The 27,693-nt window shown below is 33.7% G+C and overlaps 2 protein-coding genes and 3 pseudogenes across 2 annotated transcripts; 2 read left to right on the top strand and 3 right to left on the bottom strand.

Annotated features, from left to right (window-relative positions):
* Positions 1-2,426: 2,426 nt before the first annotated feature.
* Positions 2,427-6,053, top strand: LOC123201852 (rab3 GTPase-activating protein non-catalytic subunit-like). Its single transcript, XM_044617417.1, has 8 exons — positions 2,427-2,899; positions 2,983-3,120; positions 3,265-3,456; positions 3,687-3,748; positions 3,877-4,031; positions 4,712-4,860; positions 4,962-5,104; positions 5,684-6,053. Exons 1-8 carry the CDS (start codon positions 2,531-2,533, stop codon positions 5,889-5,891), a joined length of 1,416 nt encoding a protein of 471 aa, XP_044473352.1. The 5' UTR covers positions 2,427-2,530; the 3' UTR covers positions 5,892-6,053.
* A 780-nt stretch (positions 6,054-6,833) lies between these two features.
* Positions 6,834-8,918, bottom strand: LOC123201684 (annotated as a pseudogene).
* A 1,376-nt stretch (positions 8,919-10,294) lies between these two features.
* On the top strand, positions 10,295-13,816 carry LOC123201575 (annotated as a pseudogene).
* An 876-nt stretch (positions 13,817-14,692) lies between these two features.
* LOC123201823 (peptide-N4-(N-acetyl-beta-glucosaminyl)asparagine amidase A-like) lies at positions 14,693-16,788 on the bottom strand. Its single transcript, XM_044617388.1, has one exon. The coding sequence runs from the start codon at positions 16,706-16,708 to the stop codon at positions 14,882-14,884; it is 1,827 nt and encodes a 608-aa protein (XP_044473323.1). The 5' UTR covers positions 16,709-16,788; the 3' UTR covers positions 14,693-14,881.
* Positions 16,789-21,095: 4,307 nt separating this feature from the next.
* On the bottom strand, positions 21,096-23,002 carry LOC123201258 (annotated as a pseudogene).
* Positions 23,003-27,693: the final 4,691 nt, after the last annotated feature.

Here is a 27,693-nt window from a genome sequence, read left to right as displayed (position 1 = left end):
ATTTTGAAAAAGCCAACCATTTACTATGTTTTATGGTTCGTAATTGAAGATTTATTGAGGATTTTGAAATTTTTTGGGTAATAAAAGTGTTTGAGAGAAAATTCTATGCAAAATTATCGTTTTGATTTTGTGAAAGATCAATACTATATACATACTTTTATATATAATTTAGATAAACAGATAATATGTCATTATATAATTAAATGTTATATTGTTTTTAATTCAAAATTATTCAATCACATAATGATACATCATCTGAATACTCAAATTTTATATCAAAAATATGTACGCATAGTTTAATTATTTGGAAATTATGCAAACCCTTTTTGAAATTACGATTTAAATAAATAAACATTATTATTTATTATAATTGAAAATCTAAACAAATGGAGCTAACATGTTTTTTTTTTTTAAAAGGGTTAAAACGATTTTTTACGGTAATTACTTGAAATCTCTAAGGTGGCGTAAAAATCATGCCAATTTACAAATATGGATTAATAAATTTCAATTGAAGCATTGTTAGTTAAATCTACTTTATTCTTTTTAAAACTTAAAATAATATTTACCATTGATGCAAAAATCAGTATCAATTATGAAAAGTATGCAAAATCAAAGGTATGATATTGAATAAATGAACAATGAATACGGTGATGAACACAATGATATTTTTAAGGTGGTTTGCCTTGCTACTTGAAACTTACGACTACCATTATATTATTTCTTATTCGATCCAAAATTCAACATAATAAATAGTGCACAAAAGAAGTGTCATCCTTTTAACTATGTACAATCAAATATTTAAAAGATAAGAGGAAAAAGATAATAGTGTAATTACATAGACACACATAAATCTTAATACATTGAATTTAGACATCAAATAAATTTTGTTAATCATATTATCGGGTGAAAATATGACATAATTGTTATCCCATGAAAAGAGGGATAGAGATGGAACGTGATTAAACGAATCTTGGAACTATCTTTATATTTGTCTTTCATAGTGCTTTTGGAGGCCTCTACACACATTCTAAGTAGATATATAAGAAAGAGACGTGTCTAGCATCTTTTGTGTAGACAATGTGTCTAGTTGTTGGATGTTTCTCGCTTAACTGGTTGTTGTTTTGTTGCTTGTTTGACTACTCACCTTGCGTATGTTGTGGCTAAACACTTATTTGGTTTGACTCTAGTTGCTAAAAACCCTCAAAATATGTATATATACACACAGGTGCACGTGAGTTTGGTTTGGTTATTGCCAAGTTGAGCTCGAGCACCAATTTTGTACTTAAAAGGTCAAGTTAGTAATCCACAATAGCCCTTCTTAAGGCGAATTTGAGTTGAATTCAAATCGACAATTCTCATCTTGAAATCAAATTTGCAACTCTTGAGCTTTTGCTCGAGTATGTATCCTCAAACTTGAAGTCAATCTTGTATTCATCTTATTTGGCCGAACTTAAATCTAAGTTGAGCTAGATTGAAGCTCTATAAACTAATATAGGTCAAATGAGTATTTTTCACCCAAGGTTTGATAAAATAACAATTCAAAAAAGTTATTTTTCTATCTATCTGTCAAAGTTAGTTTTTAATTTTAATAGTAAAAGGGTTTTTATATCATTTTGTCTAAATATTATAATAAATATGAAATTAGTTGTTATTTTGTCCTCAATGTTTAAAAATTATAATAACATCCATATCAAAACTAAATTGTGAACAATATTATGTAGGTGTAAATATTAGTTTATAAAACTTACTAGGGCAAATAAACGTTTTCCTATCTTATTTTGAAAATTCTATTCACCCCCTTATATTTTGAAATTTTTTTTATAACCCCAATAGTTTGTAATGTGATTTACACCCTAATTTATTACATTCTATCCATTTATTTAGAGTGTAACTATTATTTTTGAAACTATCAAATAGTATATTAAAATTTTAAAAAACCTATAAATATTTTTGAATTTATAAAACTCCCTAAAAATTTTTCATGCCCCTAACATTTTCAAAAATTATAATTCATCTTATATGTACAATTATTAGTCATCAACACTCCAATTTATAATTAATATTAAAGTAATATTATATATATCCACTTTAGATATACAAATATGTATACTCTATATATGTTATATACACAAATATGATATATATGTGTAGCAAAAATGAGTATACATAATTTTATTGTTAATATAAATTAAGAGTATAAAAATTATTAAATAAAAAATTGAGAGCAAATCTTTATTTAGCTTAAGAATTTGTTTGGTTTTGTAATAAAAAAATTTAATTAAGTTTTTAAAAATAAATTTAACAAACGGTGAGATAATGGTTTCTTCAAACTTACAGGTGGCATTCTGTTATGTTGTCAAACCTTCAGTGGGACATTGTGATTTAGCTGTTAATACACGGAGACAAAACGATGCCAAGCTTCACCCTCCAACTTCCGCTTTTGTTCTGACCAGAGTCACTTTTGCTTTCTGTTCGTTAACTTTCCTCGGACTTCTTCTTTCACCGATCCGAAATCCAATGTCGTGAAATTATGGAAACGACGCCGAAAATGTCCAAACGAAGCTGCACAACCGACGTTGGCTCCATCGCCTACGCCGATCTGAGCCACCTGGGCGCCGGCAAGGAGGGCTGGTTGGCGAACGACCCCAACCTTCTCTGCGCCTTGGACACTCACTCCGTTGCTCTCTCCAACAAATTTCTTATTCTCATTATCAACTGGGCCAACCCGAATGATTCCGGACTCCGAACCAAGATCCGACCTGAGCTTTCCCCGATAGAGGCCGAGTACATAACGGCCATAGAGTGGTTGGTGTTCGACGAAATTAGAGTGATTGCTGTTGGAACTTCAAAAGGGTACCTGTTGATCTTTGATTTGAATGGCGATTTGGTTCACAAACAGGTAAGTGGTCATATTTATTTTTTCACAAGAACGTGTTATGATTACAGTGTATGAAATTGTTGATCAAAGTGGTGATTTTGCAGTTGGTTTATTCTGGGCGGATTTTGAAGTTGAGGGCTCGTGGAACTAAGAGTGGTTTGACTCATGATTCGCCTTCTAGAGAGGAGGTTTGTATTGTTATGCCCGGCGTAATTGCGCGGTTTGATGGCTCTGATATTCAGGTAATTGTTTAATTTTGAGTTCAAAACCTATTCTTTTGAGGTGGATTAATGAAAATTTTAGTTCTTGTGATTAAGTTTATTTCAGTTTAAGCCTTTAGGGAAGTTAGGCATGGTGTATAACAGTTATGTATTGCTGGATTGTAGAGAATGCTGCAAAAGTGGTTTGAAGAAACAAATTCTAACTTTTGGGATCAGAATCCGAGACAGCGAGATTTGGAGGATTTGGGGAATTCATCTGAGAGATTGCCTTATCAATTGTGGAATGTCAACAAGTATGGGTCATGCGCTGATGCAGCTATTACTGGGGTAATGCCTCCACCGCTGATGGAATCACAGGTGACTATTGGTTTGCTTAATTCTATTTACTCAAGGATAGTTTTGGTTGAAATGTACGCCAGTTTGTTTGGTCAGCACTGTAACAATGAAAAATGTTGTTGTAGTAATGCCATGTTTCCTTTTGACCTCGTGCACATGCAATGATATTTCTAGTAGTTTGCCCACTAAATGATGGAAACTTTCTGAACTTATTCTGGTATTTGAATTCAGCTGCTTTTATTGTTGGGCAGTCAAGTCAACGATATTACTGTGCAGTCACTGTTGGAGATGATGCTGTGATTTCAGCATTTAGGTTAGTGTATGGTTGGATTTCTCTATATTTTTTGTGTTTCTGTGAATCTGTAGTATAGAACTCTACTTTCATTTTGTTTTGTGCCTTCATGTATTCTTTTGACCAACTGTTGTTACATTCTGTTAAAGACTTTCAGAAGATAGAAGCAAGTCTTTAGTTGGAGCTATTTTATCAAAAGTTGTGCCTGTAACTTTTTCGACAATTGCTTCTTTTTCCAAGATCATTTGGAGGAGTGACAATTCGCCAACAAAGGCAGAACCAAAGCCACAGCCATTTGCTCGAGGTGAAGCTAAATTTATATCTTTTATTTGTTTCTTATTTTAAGAAATTTAGTAATAATTCTTTTTTTCCAGTGCATGTTATTTTTTATGGTGTTTTCTGTCCACATGTCAGATTCACACATTTCTTTTATGTGCTTGTTATTGCTGAATCTTAGCTTTATGAAAGCCTGTTTTTGTATTCTTAGTTCTCTCTCTTTTGTTTTCTCTATTAGTAGTGTTTTTCTATTCCATTTTCACTGTAAATCCTATGAATACCATTTTTTGACCCCAAGTGATATTGCGTTGATTGATTGGTGCTGTATGAATGATGAAATGAGCTGGGAGTGGTATGGCATAATTGACTGATAGCACATCACTTGAGAAATAAAAGTATGTTTACAAATCTGGAAAATATAGCAACCTTTGCATTGTATTTTTTACATTATGGCATTTGTTTCTGGAAAAATATAATATTGAGGTTTGTCTGGTGAATGAAAATTCTTCAAGGGTCCTAAATAGACAAATAGAGCATACAAGAGCTCCCTTGTAATTTTTTCATATAATTTAGTTACTCTAGTATCATACAAATACAATTACTTGCTTGTACAAATGTAGTTATGAAGCTTTGTTAAATTTATTTACATTTTATTTTCATTTTACTAACACAATTGGCTTAGTAGTTAGCACCAATGATTTGCTGCAGCTTCCCCTTTGACATGTTTGAAAGATCATCCTAGAAAGGGTGAAAGGCTCACACTATCACCTAGTGGTACATTAGCTGCCATAACAGATTCACTGGGTCGAATATTGCTTTTAGACACTCAGGCACTTGTAGTTGTGCGCTTGTGGAAGGTTCTCTCTAAACATTCAAGAATTTCCTTTTCTTTTTGTACTATTGTTTTGATTTCCTATTAGAAAGGCTATTTCTTTTAACCACAGACTTGTGTTATCAGGGTTATCGTGATGCTAGTTGTGTATTTATGGAGATGTTAGTAAAAAAAGATACATTATCATCAAGTTCTGCATATCATGTTCCAGAGAAGAGTGATTATTGCCTTTGTTTAGCTATTCATGCACCCAGAAAAGAATTATTGAGGTACATTCAGTTCCCACCCCTTTCTTTGTGTCTTGATGGACGCACGTTTTTCATGCACTTAGGTTTTAAGGATGCTTACTCTTACATCGGTCCTCTTTCAACTTTGTTCTTGAGGACACTTAGGTTTTAAGGATGCTTACTCTTACGTCAGTCCTCTTTCAACTTTGTTATTGAGGACACGGGAATTATCTGACAGCAAATTATCACTTCTTAATCTCTTAATCTTTCATTTTTGGTTGTCCAAATGGCTAGATTCTGATTTGATATAAGCCATGCCCTAGTCCAGTTACCTTTTTCGGATTTTGGTCTAGTTGGCATTTATTAAAAAATTGTAATATCTTGTAAATTTTCCATATCTAAAACTGATGAAAAATGGAGATTTATTGATTTTTTTCATAGAAAACTTAGATGTTTTCTGGCAAACAACTGATGATGTTTTTGTTACTAAATAAAATAATCTGTAATCTAGCCATTTTTTTCTCGGTGGTCGTCATTTGACAATGTTATTCTAACATTATTATCTTCAGTACATCACTTCAATCATAGTTTAGGGATTTTTCTGTTAAATCCTATTTATAGTTATACACTGTGCAAATCATTGCAGGTCTGGCAGATGAGAACGGGGCCACGTCTCTTAACAATTCAGTGTGCCAAAGGTAGCAAAATTCTTCAACCCTCCTATAGGTTTCAATCGTCAATGACCTCTTCTCCCTATGCCCCTCTGGAAGTTTTCTTGTTAAATGGAGATTCTGGTCAATTGTCGGTTCTGAATCCAACCCTTAATTAAGTTATTAAAGAACTACATTCTTTGTTGCCAATTTCCTTTTATAAAATGATATATAACTCTGATTGCACTTCACTTTGTCAAAATCTGAATTGTTTTGTTTGATGTATAAATATTTAAGAATGCTTTGTGGTATTGAATCTTTAAATCTCTCTGTTGCTGTTACTCCAATTTATCAATGATATAGAATCCTAGCCGTAAAACTGAATACCAAAATAACTCCGTTCATGTTGAAATATTGACTTAAATTTTCCATCATGAGGAAACCACGAATATTTATACGTCTTGTGAAGAAAAGTGGAAAACAATATTTTGGTTTTCTTCAATGTTTTTAGAAATAAACTTCTAAATAAGCACTTTCTATGTTCAAGTCTCCTCTAACCTGGCCTGTTCTAGTTAGCAGAGAATGAACTTTTCCCATAACAATCTGCAAAATGCTACGGTTTTAACAAAGACAGGTAACCCTTGCTGTCTTTTACGGTACTATGTTTTTCTGCCATTTCTGGGACCGTGGTGTTGATAGCCAAAACCCGAAAACTTTTATGGTGCTCTTGAAAGATGTTCTGCAGAATTATTTTCTGCAGCTAGAAATTCAGCCTTGTCTTTAGAATAGAGCGTGCATACTACCTAAGGTAGTGAATAGAGTATGCAGAATTATTTTCTGCAGTTTGATCCGTTTAAGAATGGCAATGTTAATCCTACCAGCCAGTCAATATGGGTAAAGCATATGTAGGCTTGCATATTGCATAGCTTTAATTCTGGTTTTTGTCAAAATGATGGAACCTTTACCGCATATTTTACATTTTTTTTTTTTTTTGTTGCAAGTAATTTAGCTACAAGTTAACTCTTTGTTCATGCAACTTCCACTGGTAATATTGCTCTTAAAACTGTGGCTCATGATACTCAAAACACCAACACCAGATCCCATTATGAACATTCAAAAAATTGCAATGTAGTTCACTCTCATAACAATTTATCATTCTGGGAAAAATAAAGAAGATATTCAATTTGAGCACATAGTTGAAAAAGCCAACACAAAACTATTCAAAAAGCCGATATGTTCATAATAAAAATATAACACCCTACACTCGCTTAACCAAAAAATTAAAAAAACACCCTACAATTTTATTTGTTGCAGTTATATCTAAGAACCCTCTGAAAACCTAAGCAAAGGAGCACCTCTATGAAGAAACTGATGAAAGAGCCATTCTAGCTGGAAGAAGGTGGTAGTTTTGACGACCCAAAACTGAACTCAGACAAATTTCTTTGATTGCAATCGTGTCCAACCTTATCATGAAGAATGGTGTAGTTTGAGCTGCTTATATTCCTAAAATAACAGAAGTTTCCACTACTATATTGGTACAATTGCTGTGTACTGCCCACTCCACTGTTTATCAAGTGGTCCTTCACAAACATGACCGCCTGTCCATTCTGCAAGCTATTGAGAGTGCTGCCGAGAATCCATTGCCTGCCTTCTCAGATTTCTTCTCATGAAATCCCAAACTGACATTTGCAACAGCCAAGTAAACTCCATTCCCTTGATCTGAAGTATCTGAGTACATGTTTAAGGAGAACATCTTAGATGACTCGGCCGAGTGGACATTAGAGGACAATGTATTAGCTGAAATCCTGTCATTAAAATGGATTGTCTGATTCACCATCTGCAAATCAGCTCTTTTGCCCATGATCATTGAGTTACTGAAACTAAAGTCTTGAACAAAACTAGTTGTAATTGTTCCCCAAGATGACTTAACCCATCCGTTGAGGATACTGCCCTGCTTACATCCATTGAGAATGATCCATCTACCCCTGAATGACTCGACATGTAATTAAAATTAAAAGGTGCGGCCTCAAGTTGCAAAAGCTTCCCCTCAGTTTTCATGGAATCGCTATCCAACCAAAGATGCAAATTAGCATCTATGTACCATACATTCAAAGCATTGCTAACACTAAACCCAATTCTATGAGTCTCTCCATCCAATATATTCCCCAAAAATGGAGTGATTTCGATATCATATGTAGGAAGATTGAATGAACCAATACCGGTAATAGGCCTCCACAACAGAGGATTAATCCCTCCTGTGTATACAACAGTAAAAGGCCAAACTGCACCAACTACCTGACCGTCAAGAGTCACCACAACCTCCCTAAAAGGGCCATTTCCAGAATGATCAGTCAGATGGTTTATAGCAATGTAATCATTCGGAAGATTTGCATACCAAAATTCATCATTCTCATGAAAAGAAACATACACCTCCAGCACAGCCCTATACACATACTGAGGAATCTTGAATTCCTTCGCCTGAACATCATTTGAATTCTCAATTTCGAACCACAACCCATTATTCCCAGGGAAATCTTTTGAAATGGGCAAAATCAAATCAGCCATAGGACTATACCCAGATTTGGAATTATCCTTCAAAACATGTTTATTCCTATGAGAACCCTCTTCAGCAGGATGAAAATGCATAGTTATATCCACATGATATACACCAGTCTGAGTTTCATCAACAGCATTACCCAAGAAAACAGCAAAAGTTTGAGTTTCGTTCTTAAGAAGCAATGAATGATACCTAGTGATATCTTTCTCAACACTCCACTCAATACCAGTAGCCCTTGGCTCAGCCGTACAACTTCTTAAAAGCTCCACCCCACCTAACCAAACCCCGAAAATGCGGTCAAACTGCCTTCCTTTGCTCGTGGCCTTCAATTCCAGGAAGATGGGAGAGACTCCCCGGCAGAACAATGAGTTGGACGGGTGTAGTTAGCAGTGACAGGTGGTCTCCCTAATGTGTAGCCGAAGTCATAGCTGAGGATATGATGTGAACAAGGTCTGGTTTTTGGATGATTAATGGGCCTGGTTACTTCAAAATAAGTAGTTGGTGGGGTGTCACTGAGGGAGGCAGTGAGGAGTTGTGAATCGTAGAGATCATTTGAGGCCTTCTGAAAAAGGGATTTGTCTTGTGGAGATTGGCTGAAGCAAAAAGAAAAAGGGAAGAGGAGGAAAAGAATGAAGTGAAAGGAAGCCATTAATGGCAATGGCAGATGAACTTGGGAGGGATTTGGTTTCGATTTGAAGCGGTTGAGTTAGAACCTTAAATAGCTATTATTTTTGAGTTTAAGTAGTAATTAAATCCTATAAGAGAGAGTAATATGTTAGTAGACATAATTATATTCAGAGTGAAACTCTTTAATATCCGTTTTCCTCTCTAAAATAGAACTACAATTTAAGAATGTCCTTCCATGCTTGTATGCTTATGGATAACTATGAACAACAAGATTTAAATTTGTTTTAAGATATGTTTAACGACTTTTTGTTGATCTTGATAACTAGAATCTTCATTAATATGAAAGTCAAATGACTTTTAAATTACACATATAGTTAACTGAGATTTTGTCATTTCCTTCAACGGTGCAAAGGGCTTGCTCTGTTTCTTCAAAATTTGGTGAATTTATGAATGCAGAATTTTGGCCAAAACCCAAACTCCTATCCATTAAATTTCAAAAATTCAAATACCCACCCATCAGTTGTTAAAGTTAATAAAATCTATTAAATCTAAGAGTATAATTATCATTTAAACAGTAATATTAAATAAAATAAAATTTTATCCATTCCCTCATTTTAGTTTAAAAACTCATAATTATTTTCCAGCATAACTTTTGAAAGGTTACATCCCCCCCTAGGGTTTTATAAAATATTACTTTATAAAACTTACTAGGGCAAATAAATGTTTTCCTATCTTATTTTGAAAACTCTCTATTCACCCCCTTATATTTTGAAATTGTTTTTATAACCCGAATAGTTTGTAATGTGATTTACACCCTAATCTATTACATTCTATCCATTTATTTAGAACATAATTATTATTTTTGAAAAATCAAATAGTATAATTAAAATTTAAAAAATTAAAAAACCTATAAAACTTTTGAATTTCTAAAACCCCCTAAAAAATTTTTTCATGCCCCATAACATTTTCAAAAATATAATTCATCTTATATGTGCAATTATTATCATCAACACTCCAATTTATAATTAAATCATCAAAGTAATTTATATATGCACATTTTAGATACAAAAATATATATACACTTACATATGTTATATACACAAATATGACACATATATGTAGCAAAAGTGGTATTCATGATTTTATTGTTAAAATAAATTAAGAGTATAAAAATTATTAAATAAAAAATTGAGAGCAAATCTTTATTTAGCTTAAGAATTTGTTTGGCTTTGTAATAATTTTATAAAAAATTTAATTAAATTTTTAAAAATAAATTTAACAAACGTGAGATTGTTTCTTCAAACTTATAGGCGGCATTCTGTTATTTAGCTGTTAATACACTTAGACAAAACGATGCCGTTTGGTGAAACTTCACCCTCCAACTTCCGCTTTTGTTCTGACCAGAGTCACTTTTTCTTTCTGTTCGTTAACTTTCCTCGGACTTCTTCTTTCACCGATCCGAAATCCAATGTCGTGAAATTATGGAAACGACGCCGAAAATGTCGAAACGAAGCTGCACAACCGACGTTGGCTCCATCGCCTACGCCGATCTGAGCGACCTGGGCGACGGCAAGGAGGGCTGGTTGGCGAACGACCCCAACCTTCTCTGCGCCTTGGACACTCACTCCGTTGCTCTCTGCAACAAATTTCTTATTCTCATTATCAACTGGGCCAACCCCAATGATTCCGGACTCCGAACCAAGATCCGACCTGAGCTTTCCCCGATAGAGGCCGAGTACATAACGGCCATAGAGTGGTTGGTGTTCGACGAAAATTAGAGTGATTGCTGTTGGAACTTCAAAAGGGTACCTGTTGATCTTTGATTTGAATGGCGATTTGGTTCACAAACAGGTAAGTGGTCATATTTATTTTTTCACAATGAACGTGTTTGATTACAGTGTATGAAATTGTTGATCAAAGTGGTGATTTTGCAGTTGGTTTATTCTGGGCGGATTTTGAAGTTGAGGGCTCTGGAACTAAGAGTGGTTTGACTCATGATTCGCCTTCTGCAGAGGAGGTTCGTATTGTTATGCCCGGCGTAATTGCGCGGTTTGATGGCTCTGATATTCAGGTAATTGTTTAATTTTGAGTTCAAAACCTATTCTTTTGAGGTGGATTAATGAAAATTTTAGTTCTTGTGATTAAGTTTATTTCAGTTTAAGCCTTTAGGGAAGTTAGGCATGGTGTATAACAGTTATGTATTGCTGGATTGTAGAGAATGCTGCAAAAGTGGTTTGAAGAAACAAATTCTAACTTTTGGGATCAGAATCCGAGACAGCGAGATTTGGAGGATTTGGGGAATTCATCTGAGAGATTGCCTTATCAATTGTGGAATGTCAACAAGTATGGGTCATGCGCTGATGCAGCTATTACTGGGGTAATGCCTCCACCATTGATGGAATCACAGGTGACTATTGGTTTGCTTAATTCTATTTACTCAAGGATAGTTTGGTTGAAATGTATGCCAGTTTGTTTGGTCAGCACTGTAACAATGAAAAATGTTGTTGTAGTAATGCCATGTTTCCTTTTGACCTCGTGCACATGCAATGATATTTCTAGTAGTTTGCCCACTAAATGATGGAAACTTTCTGAACTTATTCTGGTATTTGAATTCAGCTGCTTTTATTGTTGGGCAGCCAAGTCAACGATATTACTGTGCAGTCACTGTTGGAGATAATGCTGTGATTTCAGCATTTAGGTTAGTGTATGGTTGGATTTCTCTATATTTTTGTGTTTCTGTGAGTCTGTAGTATAGAACTCTATTTTCATTATGTTTATGTGCCTTCATGTGTTCTTTTGACCAACTGTTGTTACATTCTGTTAAAGACTTTCAGAAGATAGAAGCAAGTCTTTAGTTGGAGCTATTTTATCAAAAGTTGTGCCTGTAACTTTTTCGACAATTGCTTCTTTTTCCAAGATCATTTGGAGGAGTGACAATTCGCCAACAAAGACAGAACCAAAGCCACAGCCATTTGCTCGAGGTGAAGCTAAATTTATATCTTTTATTTGTTTCTTATTTTAAGAAATTTAGTAATATTTTTTTTTTTCCAGTGCATGTTATTTTTTATGGTGTTTTCTGTCCACATGTCAGATTCACACATTTCTTTTATGTGCTTATTATTGCTGTATCTTAGCTTTATGAAAGCCTGTTTTTGTATTCTTAGTTCTCTCTCTTTTGTTTTCTCTATTCGTAGTGTTTTTCTATTCCATTTTCACTGTAAATCCTATGTATACCAATTTTTTGACCCCAAGTGATATTGCGTTGATTGATTGGTGCTGTATGAATGATGAAATGAGCTGGCAGTTGTATGGCATAATTGACTGATAGCACATCACTTGAGAAATAAAAGTCTGTTTACAATTGGAAAATATAGCAACCTTTGCATTGTATTTTTTACATTATGGCATTTGTTTCTGGAAAAATATAATATTGAGGTTTGTATGGTGAATGAAAATTCTTCAAGGGTCCTAAATAGACAAATAGAGCATACAAAGCTCCCTTGTAATTTTTTCATATAATTTAGTTACTCTAGTATCATACAAATACAATTACTTGCTTGTACAAATGTAGTTATGAAGCTTTGTTAAATTTATTTACATTTTATTTTCATTTTACCGAACACAATTGGCTTAGTAGTTAGCACCAATGATTTGCTGCAGCTTCCCCTTTGACATGTTTGAAAGATCATCCTAGAAAGGGTGAAAGGCTCACGCTATAACCTAGTGGTACATTAGCTGCCATAACAGATTCACTGGGTCGAATATTGCTTTTAGACACTCAGGCACTTGTAGTTGTGCGCTTGTGGAAGGTTCTCTCTGAACATTCAAGAATTTCCTTTTTCTTTTTGTACTATTGTTTTGATTTCCTATTAGAAAGGCTGTTTCTTTTAACCACAGACTCGTTTTATCAGGGTATCGTGATGCTAGTTGTGTATTTATGGAGATGTTAGTCAAAAAAGATACATTATCATCAAGTTCTGCATATCATGTTCCAGAGAAGAGTGATTATTGCCTTTGTTTGGCTATTCATGCACCCAGAAAAGGAATTATTGAGGTACATTCAGTTCCCACCCCTTTCTTTGTGCCTGGATGGATGCACGTTTTTCATGCACTTAGGTTTTAAGGATGCTTACTCTTACGTCAGTCCTCTTTCGACTTTGTTCTTGAGGACACGAGAATTATCTGACAGCAAATTATCACTTCTTAATCTCTCAATCTTTCATTTTTGGTTGTCCAAATGGCTAGATTCTGATTTGATATAAGCCATGCCCTAGCCCAGTCACCTTTTTCGGATTTTGGTCTAGTTGGCATTTATGATAAAAATTGTAATATCTTGTAAATTTTCCATATCTAAAACTGATGAAAAATTGGAGATTTATCGATTTTTTTTCATAGGAAACTTAGATGTTTTCTGGCTAACAACTAATGATGTTTTGTTACTAATTAAAATAATCTGTAATCTAGCCATTTTTTTCTCAATGGTTGTCATTTGACAATGTTATTCTAACATTATTATCTTCGATACATCACTTCAATCATAGTTTAGGGATTTTTCAGTTAAATCCTATTTATAGTTATACACTGTGCAAATCATTGCAGGTCTGGCAGATGAGAACAGGGCCACATCTCTTAACAATTCAGTGTGCCAAAGGTAGCAAAATTCTTCAACCCTCCTATAGGTTTCAATCGTCAATGACCTCTTCTCCCTATGCCCCTCTGGAAGTTTTCTTGTTAAATGGAGATTCTGGTCAATTGTCGGTTCTGAATCCAACCCTTAATTAAGTTATTAAAGAACTACATTCTTTGTTGCCAATTTCCTTTTATAAAATGATATATAACTCTGATTGCACTTCACTTTGTCAAAATCTGAATTGTTTTGTTTGATGTATAAAATCTTTAAGAATGCTTTGTGGTATTGAATCTTTAAATCTCTCCGTTGCTGTTACTCCAATTTCTCAATGATATAGAATCCTAGCCGTAAAACTGAATACCAAAATAACTCTGTTCATGTTGAAATATTGACTTAACTTTTCCATCATGAGAAACCACGAATATTTATACGTCTTGTGAAGAAAAGTGGAAAACAATATTTTGGTTTTCTTCAATGTTTTTAGAATTAAATTTCTGAGTACTTTCTATGTTCAAGTCTCCTCTAACCTGGCCTCCTGTAGTTAGCAGAGAATAAACTTTTCCCATAACAATCTGCAAAATGCTACGGTTTTAACAAAGACAGGTAACTCTTGCTGTCTTTTACGGTACTATGTTTTTCTGCCATTTCTGGGACCGTGGTGTTGATAGCCAAAACCTGAAAACTTTTATGGTGCTCTTGAAAGATGTTCTGCAGAATTATTTTCTGCAGCTAGAAATTCAGCCATGTCGTTAGAATAGAGCGTGCATACTACCTAAGGCAGTGAATGGAGTATGCAGAATTATTTTCTGCAGTTTGATCCTTTCAGATCGGCAATGTTAATCCTACCAGGCAGTCAATATGGGTAAAGCATATGTAGGCTTGCACATTGCGTAGCTTTGATTCTAGTTTTTGTCAAAATGATGGAACCTTTACCGCATATTTTACATTCTTTTTTTTTTTGGCTGTTGCGAGTAATTTAGCTACAAGTTAACTCTTTGTTCATGCAACTTCCACTGGTAATATTGCTCTTAAAACTGTGGTTCATGATACTCAAACATCAACACCAGATCCCATTATGAACATTCAAAAAATTGCAACGCAGTTCACTCTCATAACAATTTATCATTCTGGGAAAAACAAAGAAGATATTCAATTTAAGCACATAGTTGAAAAAGCCAACACAAAACTATTCAAAAAGCCGATATGTTCATAATAAAAATATAACACCCTACACTCGCTTAACCAAAAAATTAAAAAAACACCCTACAATTTTATTTGTTGCAGTTATATCTAAGAACCCTCTGAAAACCTAAGCAAAGGAGCACCTCTATGAAGAAACTGATGAAAGAGCCATTCTAGCTGGAAGAAGGTGGTAGTTTTGACGACCCAAAACTGAACTCAGACAAATTTCTTTGATTGCAATCGTGTCCAACCTTATCATGAAGAATGGTGTAGTTTGAGCTGCTTACATTCCTAAAGTAACAGAAGTTTCCACTACTATATTGGTACAATTGCTGTGTGCTGCCCACTCCACTGTTTATCAAGTGGTCCTTCACAAACATGACCGCCTGTCCATTCTGCAAGCTATTGAGAGTGCTGCCGGAGAATCCATTGCCTGCCTTCTCAGATTTCTTCTCATGAAATCCCAAACTGACATTTGCAACAGCCAAGTAAACTCCATTCCCTTGATCTGAAGTATCTGAGTAGATGTATAAGGAGAACATCTTAGATGACTCGGCCGAGTGGACATTAGAGGACAATGTATTAGCCGAAATCCTGTCATTAAAATGGATTGTCTGATTCACCATCTGCAAATCAGCTCTTTTGCCCATGATCATTGAGTTACTGAAACTAAAGTCTTGAACAAAACTAGTTGTAATTGTTCCCCAAGATGACTTAACCCATCCGGTCGAGGATACTGCCCTGCTTACATCCATTGAGAATGATCCATCTACCCCTGAATGACTTGACATGTAATTAAAATTAAAAGGTGCGGCCTCAAGTTGCAAAAGCTTCCCCTCAGTTTTCATGGAGTCGCTATCCAACCAAAGATGCAAATTAGCATCTATGTACCATACATTCAAAGCATTGCTAACACTAAACCCAATTCTATGAGTCTCTCCATCCAATATATTCCCCAAAAATGGAGTGATTTCGATATCATATGTAGGAAGATTGAATGAACCAATACCGGTAATAGGCCTCCAAAACAGAGGATTAATCCCTCCTGTGTATACAACAGTAAAAGGCCAAACTGCACCAACTACCTGACCGTCGAGAGTCACCACAACCTCCCTAAAAGGGCCATTTCCAGAATGATCAGTCAGATGGTTTATAGCAATGTAATCATTCGGAAGATTTGCATACCAAAATTCATCATTCTCATGAAAAGAAACATACACCTCCAGCACAGCCCTATACACATACTGAGGAATCTTGAATTCCTTCGCCTGAACATCATTTGAATTCTCAATTTCGAACCACAACCCATTATTCCCAGGGAAATCTTTTGAAATGGGCAAAATCAAATCAGCCATAGGACTATACCCAGATTTGGAATTATCCTTCAAAACATGCTTATTCCTATGAGAACCCTCTTCAGCAGGATGAAAATGCATAGTTATATCCACATGATATACACCAGTCTGAGTTTCATCAACAGCATTACCCAAGAAAACAGCAAAAGTTTGAGTTTCGTTCTTAAGAAGCAATGAATGATACCTAGTGATATCTTTCTCAACACTCCACTCAATACCAGTAGCCCTTGGCTCAGCCGTACAACTTCTTAAAAGCTCCACCCCACCTAACCAAACCCCGAAAATGCGGTCAAACTGCCTTCCTTTGCTCGTGGCCTTCAATTCCAGGAAGATGGAGGAGAACTCCCGGGCAGAACAATGAGTTGGACGGGTGTAGTTAGCAGTGACAGGTGGTCTCCCTAATGTGTAGCCGAAGTCATAGCTGAGGATATGATGTGAACAAGGTCTGGTTTTTGGATGATTAATGGGCCTGGTTACTTCAAAATAAGTAGTTGGTGGGGTGTCACTGAGGGAGGCAGTGAGGAGTTGTGAATCGTAGAGATCATTTGAGGCCTTCTGAAAAAGGGATTTGGTCTTGTGGAGATTGGCTGAAGCAGAAAGAAAAAGAGAGAAGAGGAGGAAAAGAATGAAGTGAAAGGAAGCCATTAATGGCAATGGCAGATGAACTTGGGAGGGATTTGGTTTGGATTTGGAGCTGTTGAGTTGGAACCTTAAATAGCTATTAATTTTTGAGTTTAAGTAGTAATTAAATCCTATAAGAGAAAGTAATATGTTAGTAGACATAATTATATTCAGAGTGAAACTCTTTCAATATATGTTTTCTTCTCTAAATAGAACTACAATTTAAGAATGTCCTTCCATGCTTGTTTGATTATGGATAACTATAAACAACAAGATTTTAAATTTGTTTTAAGATATCTTTAACGACTTTTTGTTGATCTTGATAATTAGAATCTTTATTAATATGAAAGTCAAATGGCTTTTAAATTACACATATAGTTAACTGAGATTTTGTCATTTCCTTCTAGGGTACAAAGGGCTTGCCCTGTTTCTTCAAAATTTGGTGAATTTATGAATGCAGAATTTTGGCCAAAACCCAAACTTCTATCCATTAAGTTTCAAAAATCCAAATACCCACCCATCAGTTGTTAAAGTTAACAAAACCTATTAAATCTAAGTGTATAATTATCATTTAAACAGTAATATTAAATAAAATAAAATTTTATTTCATTTCCTCATTTTAGTTTTAAAAACTCATAATTTTTTTCCGGCTTAAGTTTTGAAAGAGTATATTTCCCCCCTAAAGTTTGCATTTTTTCCCTTGCTTCTCCAGTGATTGGAGCTAACCTTCCCACCTGTTTTCTTCTCCAACATGGGAGACACCATCGGTGACCAAAGATGTGGACGAAGACGAATCATCTTCGTCCAATGAAAAGAGATAAATGAAGGCAGTTTGTCTTCCTCTCTTCAAGCAGACAAGTATGATTTGTCTTTGTCTGTCTAGACAATGCTCAGGAGACACTTTGATTTGTCTCGCTTCGTTGTCCAATGGAACTTTAATTCGTGGCCAAGATCCTTCACCCTTCCTTCTTTGATTGTTTTGACCTAATCTTTGATTCATCTTCGTCCGGAAGGTGAGAGGGAACAACTATAGAGAAGAAGGTATGAGAGGTTGGTTGAAGAATGGTCGTCAAAAAAGTAAAGGGAAAGAATGAAACATTAAGGGGAAAAATGTAACTTTTCAAACTTTTGAATGAGAAGAAATTGTTAGTTTTTTTAAATAAGGGAGAAAATGAGTTAAATTTTTAGTTTTCTTTAATATTATTAATTAAATAACATTTTTACCCTTGTAACTAACGGCAAATTTTAATAGAAGTTAGATGATAAGTAGGGATTTGGGTTTTCAAAGTTTAACCAAGTAAGAGGTTAGGAATGGACCAAACCTTGGGTGGGAATATGTCTTTTGGCCCAGAATTTTTTCTAGTGTGACTGCATTGCAAGTAATTTTTCCCAACATTAAAAGAAAAAGACGTTTTGTAACTAAATAAATGGTTTACATATTACAACTAATGCCTAATTTAAGTTCAATTGGTACTAGACATAGCAATGACCCTATCGCATTGTGTCAGACCAATTTTGATGTAGTCTACCGTGCTTGGACTCATTAATTGGTGGGTTTAATGGATGAGTTGGCTTGTTAACATGGCAAGGCCTGCATCATGGGCCAAGATTTGTTGAGTCATGCCTTTATAAGTCTTTAATGGGTCTATTCATAGAATAAATTATTTTTTCAATCTTTTATTGAAAATTTATAGGTTTTGACCTATGGCCCTCTGTACAACCCATATAACTCACCGACCTAGTAGAATTTACAATTTTGTGAGTCATGTCAAAAATAAGGGGCCTAGGCGACTCAACCCCTTGTCATGTCTATAGGAAATATTTCACATGTTTTAATAACAAATCCTACAAAGCTCGTATATTTCTTCACCTAACTTAAAGCATAGATCTTGAACTTTATAATATGTTGGCATGTCTGTGGGGAAGAACATCTCTCTTGCATCTTGCATCTTTATAATTAGAGAAATTATATTTTTTGCATCCTCAAAAAATACATGAATTATATATAAGGAATATATTGAATCATTCAAACGATAGACAATCCATTGATAAACAACTAAGGTCATTTAAAGTTACAAATAGTAAAAATATGTACTAATGTTAATCTAACACGAATCAACATGTGTTTAGGTGAAGGGAAATCATAAAAGTATTACACCATATATTGCAACAACAAAACCAAATAGAGTGGACATAGATTTAGATAAGAGATTATATCTATTGGTCTATTCGTGTAAATACTTCAAAAGCTCAAATAGTAAAAACAAACTGGATGCAATTCATTTTTTGATGGTTCAGAGTTTTGATGTCTAACAGTTTTGAAGCCATTTCACCATGTCTAGCAAAAGACAACTTGGTCATTTCGCCTAGAAGGTATGACTTGCATTCATCAAATTATTGAAAATCAATTAATTTTCGTCACCCTCTTGAAGCTCTGAAATCAGAGTCAAGTTAGCATGACTCAATCTACATTGCAAATGTGTATAGTATTCATATCATCATTCTGGTTTTCTTAACATTAGGATTTAAAAAATATTTATTTTCTAAATCAAGAACAAACAAACCATTAATCATACAAGCAGCTAATGAATACCATTTAAACTAAAAGATAATAATCTATTATTAATAGTAAAATGGTAGCCCAATATGTCTAAAACAAACACATATATTATATTTCTTAAAACTAATGTAACAAAATAATCATCTTTAAATTCTAAGGCTAGCCCATTGGGTAAATCTAAACAACTAAAACCTACAACAAATATAACTATACGTGTTTTATCTTCAACACGTATGTCTATCTTAACTCGAGCAAACACTCTACTCTATCTTAAATCATATACATTAGTATAAAGAACAATATTATGTATACTCACTTTGAATATACACTTACGTCTATCATCACATGATTAAGTGTTATTTTATCTTTAATTTAAAATTATTCGATCACATAATAATACATATAAGTTTGTATTTATTTATATACTCAAAGTAGGTATATATAGTTTTATTGTAGTACAACTATGAGATCCACATTTTGTGTCGATGACCTAAGATGATACAAAAGATAAATTATTCTCAATCACATATATACTTGAAGTAAAAGCTTCAAGCTTCTTTTTCTTGTTTGCTAGGAATATCTTGCATATCTTTTCCAATGCTCAAACTTGTTGCAATAAAAGCAAATCTCCTTCTCATCCTTCTTCCCAACGCCACCAAGAAGTCGTAAGGTAGGTTGAGTTTGTGTTTGAGGCTTGGACTTGAGTTTGTGCTTGGCCTTAGCCCTTGTCTTTTTCCCTTACTCGCTAAGAGCACATGCATAGACTTCTTGATGTCCTACTCTACAATCCTCTGCTAGGTTTAAAAGCCTAACTAGAGATTTTTCAATCCCATTCCTACTGAGATTCATGATGAATTGGGAGTAAGATTCTTACAAGAACTGCAAGACCAAGTTGGTCATTGTGCTCACTCGAATATTTTGCTTCTATTTTGACATCTCATACCTTTCATGTTAAACATTCACAAAGAACAACTCTTTGAGATGTACAAGGATAGATCCATGTTGCTTTTGCAGATCAAATGTCATCAATGCTAACATTAAATAGACAATATCAATAGCATCATTGAGATACTTTTGAGAAGCATCTCATTGCAGTAGGATTAGGTTGAGTGAGTTCAACTTGGTTCTTATCAACCCCTAGTAGTTAAACTAGAAAATGGAAACTTTAAATAAAACTATTTTTTTTCTGTAAAACAATTTATCTTTAAAAACTATTCAAACCATCAACCCAAGGTTTTGACCAACTTATACCATTCAATCACAATAAAAAACATGTTCCTAAATTAGAATACATTGTGAGGATGAAGAGATCCAACTTAAAACTTTAAATTTGATAAAGCTAAAAAGGGATGAATATAGAGAGAAGTGAAGATGTTGAAATGTAACGATGAAGTGAATCTGGAGATGAGTATATTTGACAAAAAGAACAATTAACAAGGAAGTTCTATTTAACCAGAGAAAAAGTAAAATGTATCAATTATGAGTTGTCGAATTAAGAAACTGTAATTTAATATGGGTAATATTATGTATACGCACTTTTGATATATATGTATACTCACTTTTGATATAAAATTCATTTATACATATGATATGTTATCATGTGATTAAGTATTGTTTTATCTTTAATTGAAAATCATTTAATTATATGATAACACATTACATGAATTATATACAAAAAATAGGTAAATATAGTTTTATTGATTTAATAAAGTTGAAATGAATAATAATACACATAATATTAGTATTTTTATGTCTCAGGTTAATAATATTAAATTGATAAAACTTTACCTACAAATTTTCGCAAAGCTGAAATGGTCATAATAAAAAAAATTAAAAAAAATAAAACCCTACACTAACAATTTTTTTGTCCAAAGACTAAATTGAACCGCTTCTTCAGAAGTCACCATCAGGAGTCATTCTAGCTGGAAGAAGGCGGTAGTTTTGAGAACCCAAAATTGAACTGAGACAAATTTCTTTCATTGCAATTATGTCCAGCCTTATCATGAAGAATGGTGTAGTTTGAGCTGCTTACATTCCTAAAATAACAGAAGTTTCCACTGCTATATTGGTACAATTGTTGTGTGCTGCCCACTCCACTGCTTACCAAGTTGTCCTTCACAGACATGACCCCCTGCCCATTCTGCAAGCTATGGAGAGTGCTGCCAGAGAATTTATCGCCCGTCTTCACAGATTTCATCTCATGAAGTCCCAAACTGACATTTGCAACAGCTGAGTAAGCCCCATTTCCTTGATCTAAAGAATCTGAGTACATGTATAAGGAGAACATCTTAGATGACTCGGCCGAGTGGACGTTAGAGGACAATTTGTCAGCCAAAATCCTGTCATTAAAGTGGATTGTCTGATTCACCCTCTGCAAATCAGCTCTTTTGCCCATGATCATTGAGTTACTGAAACTGAAGTCTTGAACAAAATTGGTTGTAATTGTTCCCCAAGATGACTTAACCCATCCGGTCGAGGATATTGCCCTGCTTACATCCATTGAGAATGATCCATCTTCCCCCGAATGACTAGACATGTAATTAAAATTAAAAGGTGCGGCCTCAAGTTGCAAAAGCTTCCCCTCAGTTTTCCTCGAGTCTCTATCCAACCAAAGATGCAAATTAGCATCTATATACCACACATTCAAAGCATTGCTGACACTAAACCCAATTCTATGAGTCTCTCCATCCAATATATTCCCCAAAAATGGAGTGATTTCGATATCATAAGTAGGAAGATCGAATGAACCAATGCCGGTAATAGGCCTCCATAACAGAGGATTAATACCTCCTGTGTATACAACGGTAAAAGGCCAACTGCACCAACTACCTGGCCGTCAAGAGTCACCACAACCTCCCTAAAAGGGCCATTTCCTGGACTATCAGTCAGATGGTTTATAGCAATGTAATCATTCGGAAGATTTGCATACCAAAATTCATCATTCTCATGAAAAGAAACATACACCTCCAGCACAGCCCTATACACATTCTGAGGAATCTTGAATTCCTTCACTTGAACATCATTTGAATTCTCAATTTCGAACCACAACCCATTTTTCCCAGGGAAATTTTTCGAAATTGGCAAAATTAAATCAGCCTTAGGACTATACCCAGATTTGGAATTATCCTTCAAAACATGCTTATTCCTATAAAAACCCCCTTCAGCAGGATAAAAATGCATAGTTATATCCACATGATATACACCAGTATAAGTTTCATCAACAGCATTACCCATAAAAACAGCAAAAGTTTGAGTTTTCTTCTTAAGAAGCAATGAATGGTACCTCGTGATATCTTTCTTAACACTCCACTCAATACCAGTAGCCCTTGGCTCAGCCGTACAACTTCTTAAAAGCTCCACCCCACCCAACCAAACCCCGAAAATGCGGTCAAACTGCCTTCCTTTGCTCGTGGCCTTCAATTCCAGGACGATGGAGGAGAACTCCCGGGCAGAACAATGAGTTGGACGGGTGTAGTTAGCAGTAACAGGTGGTCTCCCTAATGTGTAGCCGAAGTCATGGCTGAGGATACGATGCGAACAAGGTTTGGTTTTGGGATGATTAATGGGCCTGGTTACTTCGAAATAACGAGTTGGTGGGGTGTCACTAGGGGAGGCAGTGAGGAGTTGTGAATCGTAGAGATCATTTGAGGACTTCTGAAAAAAGGATTTTGTCTTGTGGAGATTGGCTGAAGCAGAAAGAAAACAAGAGAAGAGGAGGAAAAGAATGAAGTGAAAGGAAGCCATTAATGGCAACGGCAGATGAACTTGGGAGGGATTTGGTTTGGATTTGAAGCTGTTGAGTTGGAGCCTTAAATAGCTAATGATTTTTGAGTTTAAGTAGTAATTAAATCCTATAAGAGAAAGCAATTTGTCAGTAGACATTATTTTGTTTAGAGTGAAACTCTTTCAAGTATCCGTTTTCTTCTCTAAAATAAAACTATAATTTAACATGTTTTTTAAATAGGGTAGTTTTATATACACAACTTTATATACAAATAATGACATATTATCATATGATTAAATAGTTAAAAATTAAATATATATCAACACTCAATCATATAAGGATACATGAGTATTTATATATACAATTTTATTATTTCAGATATTACCATGTGCTATTAAGAGAATGGATAACTATGATCAACAAGATTTTAAATTTGCTTTAGATATGTTTTACGACTTTGTGTTGATCTTGATAATTACATCTCATAATCTTCATTGGAATACTAATTTTGTTAAACTCAAATAAACAAGTCTTAATACCAGGATTATTAATTCTTAAAATACTTCTTAATATAAAACTCAAATAGCTTTTAAATTACATATATAGTCAACTTGAATTTCGTCATCTCCTAATTTTTTTAAGAATTAAAAAGAAGGCCTAAGAGCTATTTGCTACCCAAGGTTTGGCACAAAGACAAAAACACTTTATAGGGTTTCAAAAACTCAAGCATTTACCCATTCTTAACATCTATTAAAACTGTCATTAAATGCAAAGGTAAAGACGACATTCATCATCTAAATTTAAACGACCCATCCTTTGCTGGATAATGTTAGTAATCTAAATATGGACAACGAAGTGTTATCTAGATGAAAGTTTTATTTTTCAAGAAAGAAACGTTGGAGAGGGAGGTCATTGTTTGTCAGAGGAGGTGGTCGGATTTCAAAATATCAAACCTTAGGGGGAAAAATGAAATTTTCAAAATTTAATCTTATGAAAAAATTGTTATATTTCCAAACCAAGGAGGAAATGAGAGATAGTTTTATTTATTTTAATATTATTGGTAAAATGATGATTTTATCTTTAATATTAACAGAAAGCTTTTTAATACACTAAATGAATTGTTTACTTAGTACAAAGAAGCCTAGTTTAACTCAATTATTACAATTTTTTTTTTTACATATTTCACTTAACTTAGTTAAATTAAAAATTTGATTTTGAAATGATTACGATATGATTTGAACTCTTACTCTCATAAAATTTCTCTCTTTTATCACTAATACTACCCCTAGGACTTTTGTTTTCTCTTCGGTATTTTGCTCACTACCTAAAACATAGATCTCGAACTCCATGATATGTTAGCATGCCTAAGGGGAAGAGCAACTCTCTTACACCTTCAACTTCAACTTTTATAATTGGAAATATTATACTTCTTGTATCTTAAAAAAAAAATTCATGAATGTCATATTAAGAAAATATTTGAATCCATCAAAAGATGGGCAAGCCATCGATAAACGATTGGGGTCTTTTAAAGTTACAAGTATTAGACATCTGATCAGGTAAAAGAAGATCATAACAGTCTCACATAGTAAATTGCAACAACAAAACCAAATTGAGTGGGTGCAAATTTAGACTAGAGATTATATCTATTGGTCCATTTGTGTAGACACTTTCAAAGCTCAAATACTCAAAACAGGCTAAACGAATTCATTTCATGATGGTCTAAGTCTTTGATGTCTAACAGTTTTGAAATCCTTTCTTGATAGTTTAAGCTTAATTAGTCTTGATTCGACAAGCTTTTGTTTAATATACATTTGCACAAATTCTAACCCAATAGGTTGTTTCAATCAAATTCAACGAATTTTTAAAACTTATTATTTGAGTTTAAGATTCATTTATTCTTACTTGTTTCTCTTATCGTGCATGTAAGGATTGTTGTCATACATGGCCTCTTCAATATAATGGCATTAGTAAAAAGTTGTTAAATTTGCATAATAAACTAGAGGTATTATATATATAAATCAACACACTTGATGGCAAGAAAATGCGTATGTTTGCAACTATATTTTTAGAGTTGGTGAACACTAAAAATGACAATTTTAACCCAAATTTAAAGTCTTCAACCTTAATAGAGAGGAAATTTTCTAGTAAAAATGAGAAAAAAGATGAAAAATATCTATGCAATTAGGGACGGGGATACATATGTCCTTTTCTCGTCCTTTAAAATACTAATATACCTTTATAATTTTAGATTATTTATATTTTTTAAATTTATTTATATTTTTATTGCGTATATTCAAATGGTTAATATATATAATAATTGAAATAATGAGTTGATTTTAATTTTAGTAAATTTTGTTATTTAATATATTTATGTTGTATTTAGATAATATAATGAGGAGTTTTTTTCCATGAAGACAGGGAAAAGATGAGAAAGAGATTTTTTTTTCTTTGTAAAGTAGATACAAAAAATTTTTGTCATTCTCATAACGGGACGTACTGAAAATAGAGATTAATATCTCTTATGGGGATAGAGATTGAGAGCTTCTCCTTTCCCTTTCTTGTTGTTGTCTCTAGTAAACACTTTTATGAACCAAATTATTATGTCTTATGCATTAAGTTAGTCAAATCAGAAAAAATTTAAACGAAACCCTTAATTTAAATATTATTTAAACCATTAATTCAAGAGTTTTGACTAACTTATGTAGCTCCATCACAATAAATAATATGACAACAATCTATTTGCAAAATAGGTTTTTAAAAATATTACTTTAAATTAGAATCCATGATGAGGATAAAGAGATCAAGCGAAAAACTTGAAATTCAACCAAGGGCAAAGATGGAGAAATTTGAAGATAAAGTGAGTATGGAGATGCGTATATTTGATAAAAAGAAAGGGATAAAATAAAAATTTTTAAGGAAAATATTTTAGTGGGTAATATATAAATATAATATATTAAATTTTAATATAAATTAATTGATTTTATATAATATAAGTTTTAGTTTTCATATTTATAGGAATAATATACTTATGACACTTGTGAACATTGCAATATAAAGGAGTTTCATTTAATTTGAGAAAAACAAAATGTATTAATTATAAATTATTACTCAAAATACCATTATTTAATATTAATTGAAATGAATAATAAATAATACACATTATAGTTATTAGTGTCCTATGATAGATGGTATATATCTTATGATACAATATGATATAGTTGATGTATCGTATGATACAATACGTATCGTATGATATAATATATATTACAAATATGAATTGATACCATACGATATAATGGATGTATTGTATGATACAATACATATTTTATGATAAGATATATATTACAAATACGGATAGATACATTATTTTAGAGAAAATAATAATGTAATTGAGGTGTATATAAGAAATTTTAAATTTTTAAAGGTTTTTGTAACATTTTTCAAAATGATGAAATATTTTTTTTAAAAAAGTTGTATCATATGATACTCGATAAATAATACAAAAAATTACGTTTTTGATATACGATATTATGTGCAATTTGATTAGCATAATACATATTACATTGGGCCTTTTAGGCCTCAGTCCAACAATAGTAAATTGGGCTTGATGAATAATTTTGCTTCAAGCAAATCTTCTCCCGCTCAGTTTCGTTTCAACTAAACCCATCCGAAACCTCATTTTCCTGCACTTAAAAGGAAACAACTTCCTGGGAAACAAACACACTTAAACACTTTACACGCGCAAATCTCCTTCCCCGCCTCAAAAATGAGGGAAGAAGAGATCGAGAAGCTTCGCGGAGTGGTCCGTGACTGCGTGAGCAAGCTCTTGTACTCGTCCGCTATATTTTTTGCTGATAAAGTGGCCGCGCTGACGAACGACCCCGCCGACGTCTACATGCAGGCTCAAGCTTTGTTTCTAGGCCGCCACTACCGCCGTGCCTTCCATCTCCTTAACGTCTCGAAAATTGTTCTCCCTGACCTCCGATTCCGTTATTTGGCCGCCAAGTGTCTGCTAATAATAATCAATTTTCAAATTTCGTTGCTTTTCAATTTCTTTTATTCCATTTTTTGTGCAAAATCTGTTGAATTTGAGCAGAAATATTGTTGCTTTTGCTTCATGATATGTGATTTATTGATATGACAATGCATTTTTCTTTCTTGCTTATGTATAATTAGGAGGAACTGAAGGAGTGGGACCAGTGTCTATCAATACTCGATGATGCTAAGGTTGATGCTGATGGGAATGTGTATGACACAAAAGATACCAATGACATGTACTTAGATAAAGACGGGGACAATAGAGAAATTAATGTAAGTTTTTTTTTTTTTCCGCATTTTAATTGAGCTTTTGTGCAACGTTTTGCCGTTGCAATTTGTTATGGAAACTTGAATTTTCAGGACCTACTATTTTTTTTTTTTGACAGATATCTTCGGCAATATGCTTTTTTGAGAGGCAGAGCATATGAAGCTTTGGAAAACCGGGCCCAGGCCCGGCAATGGTTAGTGGCTCCGTTCTAAATTACCAAGTGAACCAGAGTGTGTGTGTGTGTGTGTGTGTTTTTTTTAGCAGTCAGTTTACTTTTTATGTGATGCTTTATGCCAAATTTTATTAAGTGTTTCAGTCAATGTGGTAATAATCTTGACTATCTAACTTTAATGGTTATTTCATCTTGTTATAATCATTAACGTCTAGTAATTAGAAAATTTCCTCTATAATGTTTACCT

The sequence above is a fragment of the Mangifera indica genome, chromosome 18 (assembly GCF_011075055.1).
Source record: "Mangifera indica cultivar Alphonso chromosome 18, CATAS_Mindica_2.1, whole genome shotgun sequence".
Taxonomy (NCBI): domain Eukaryota; kingdom Viridiplantae; phylum Streptophyta; class Magnoliopsida; order Sapindales; family Anacardiaceae; genus Mangifera; species Mangifera indica.
This window is presented reverse-complemented; position numbering and strand designations above follow the sequence as displayed.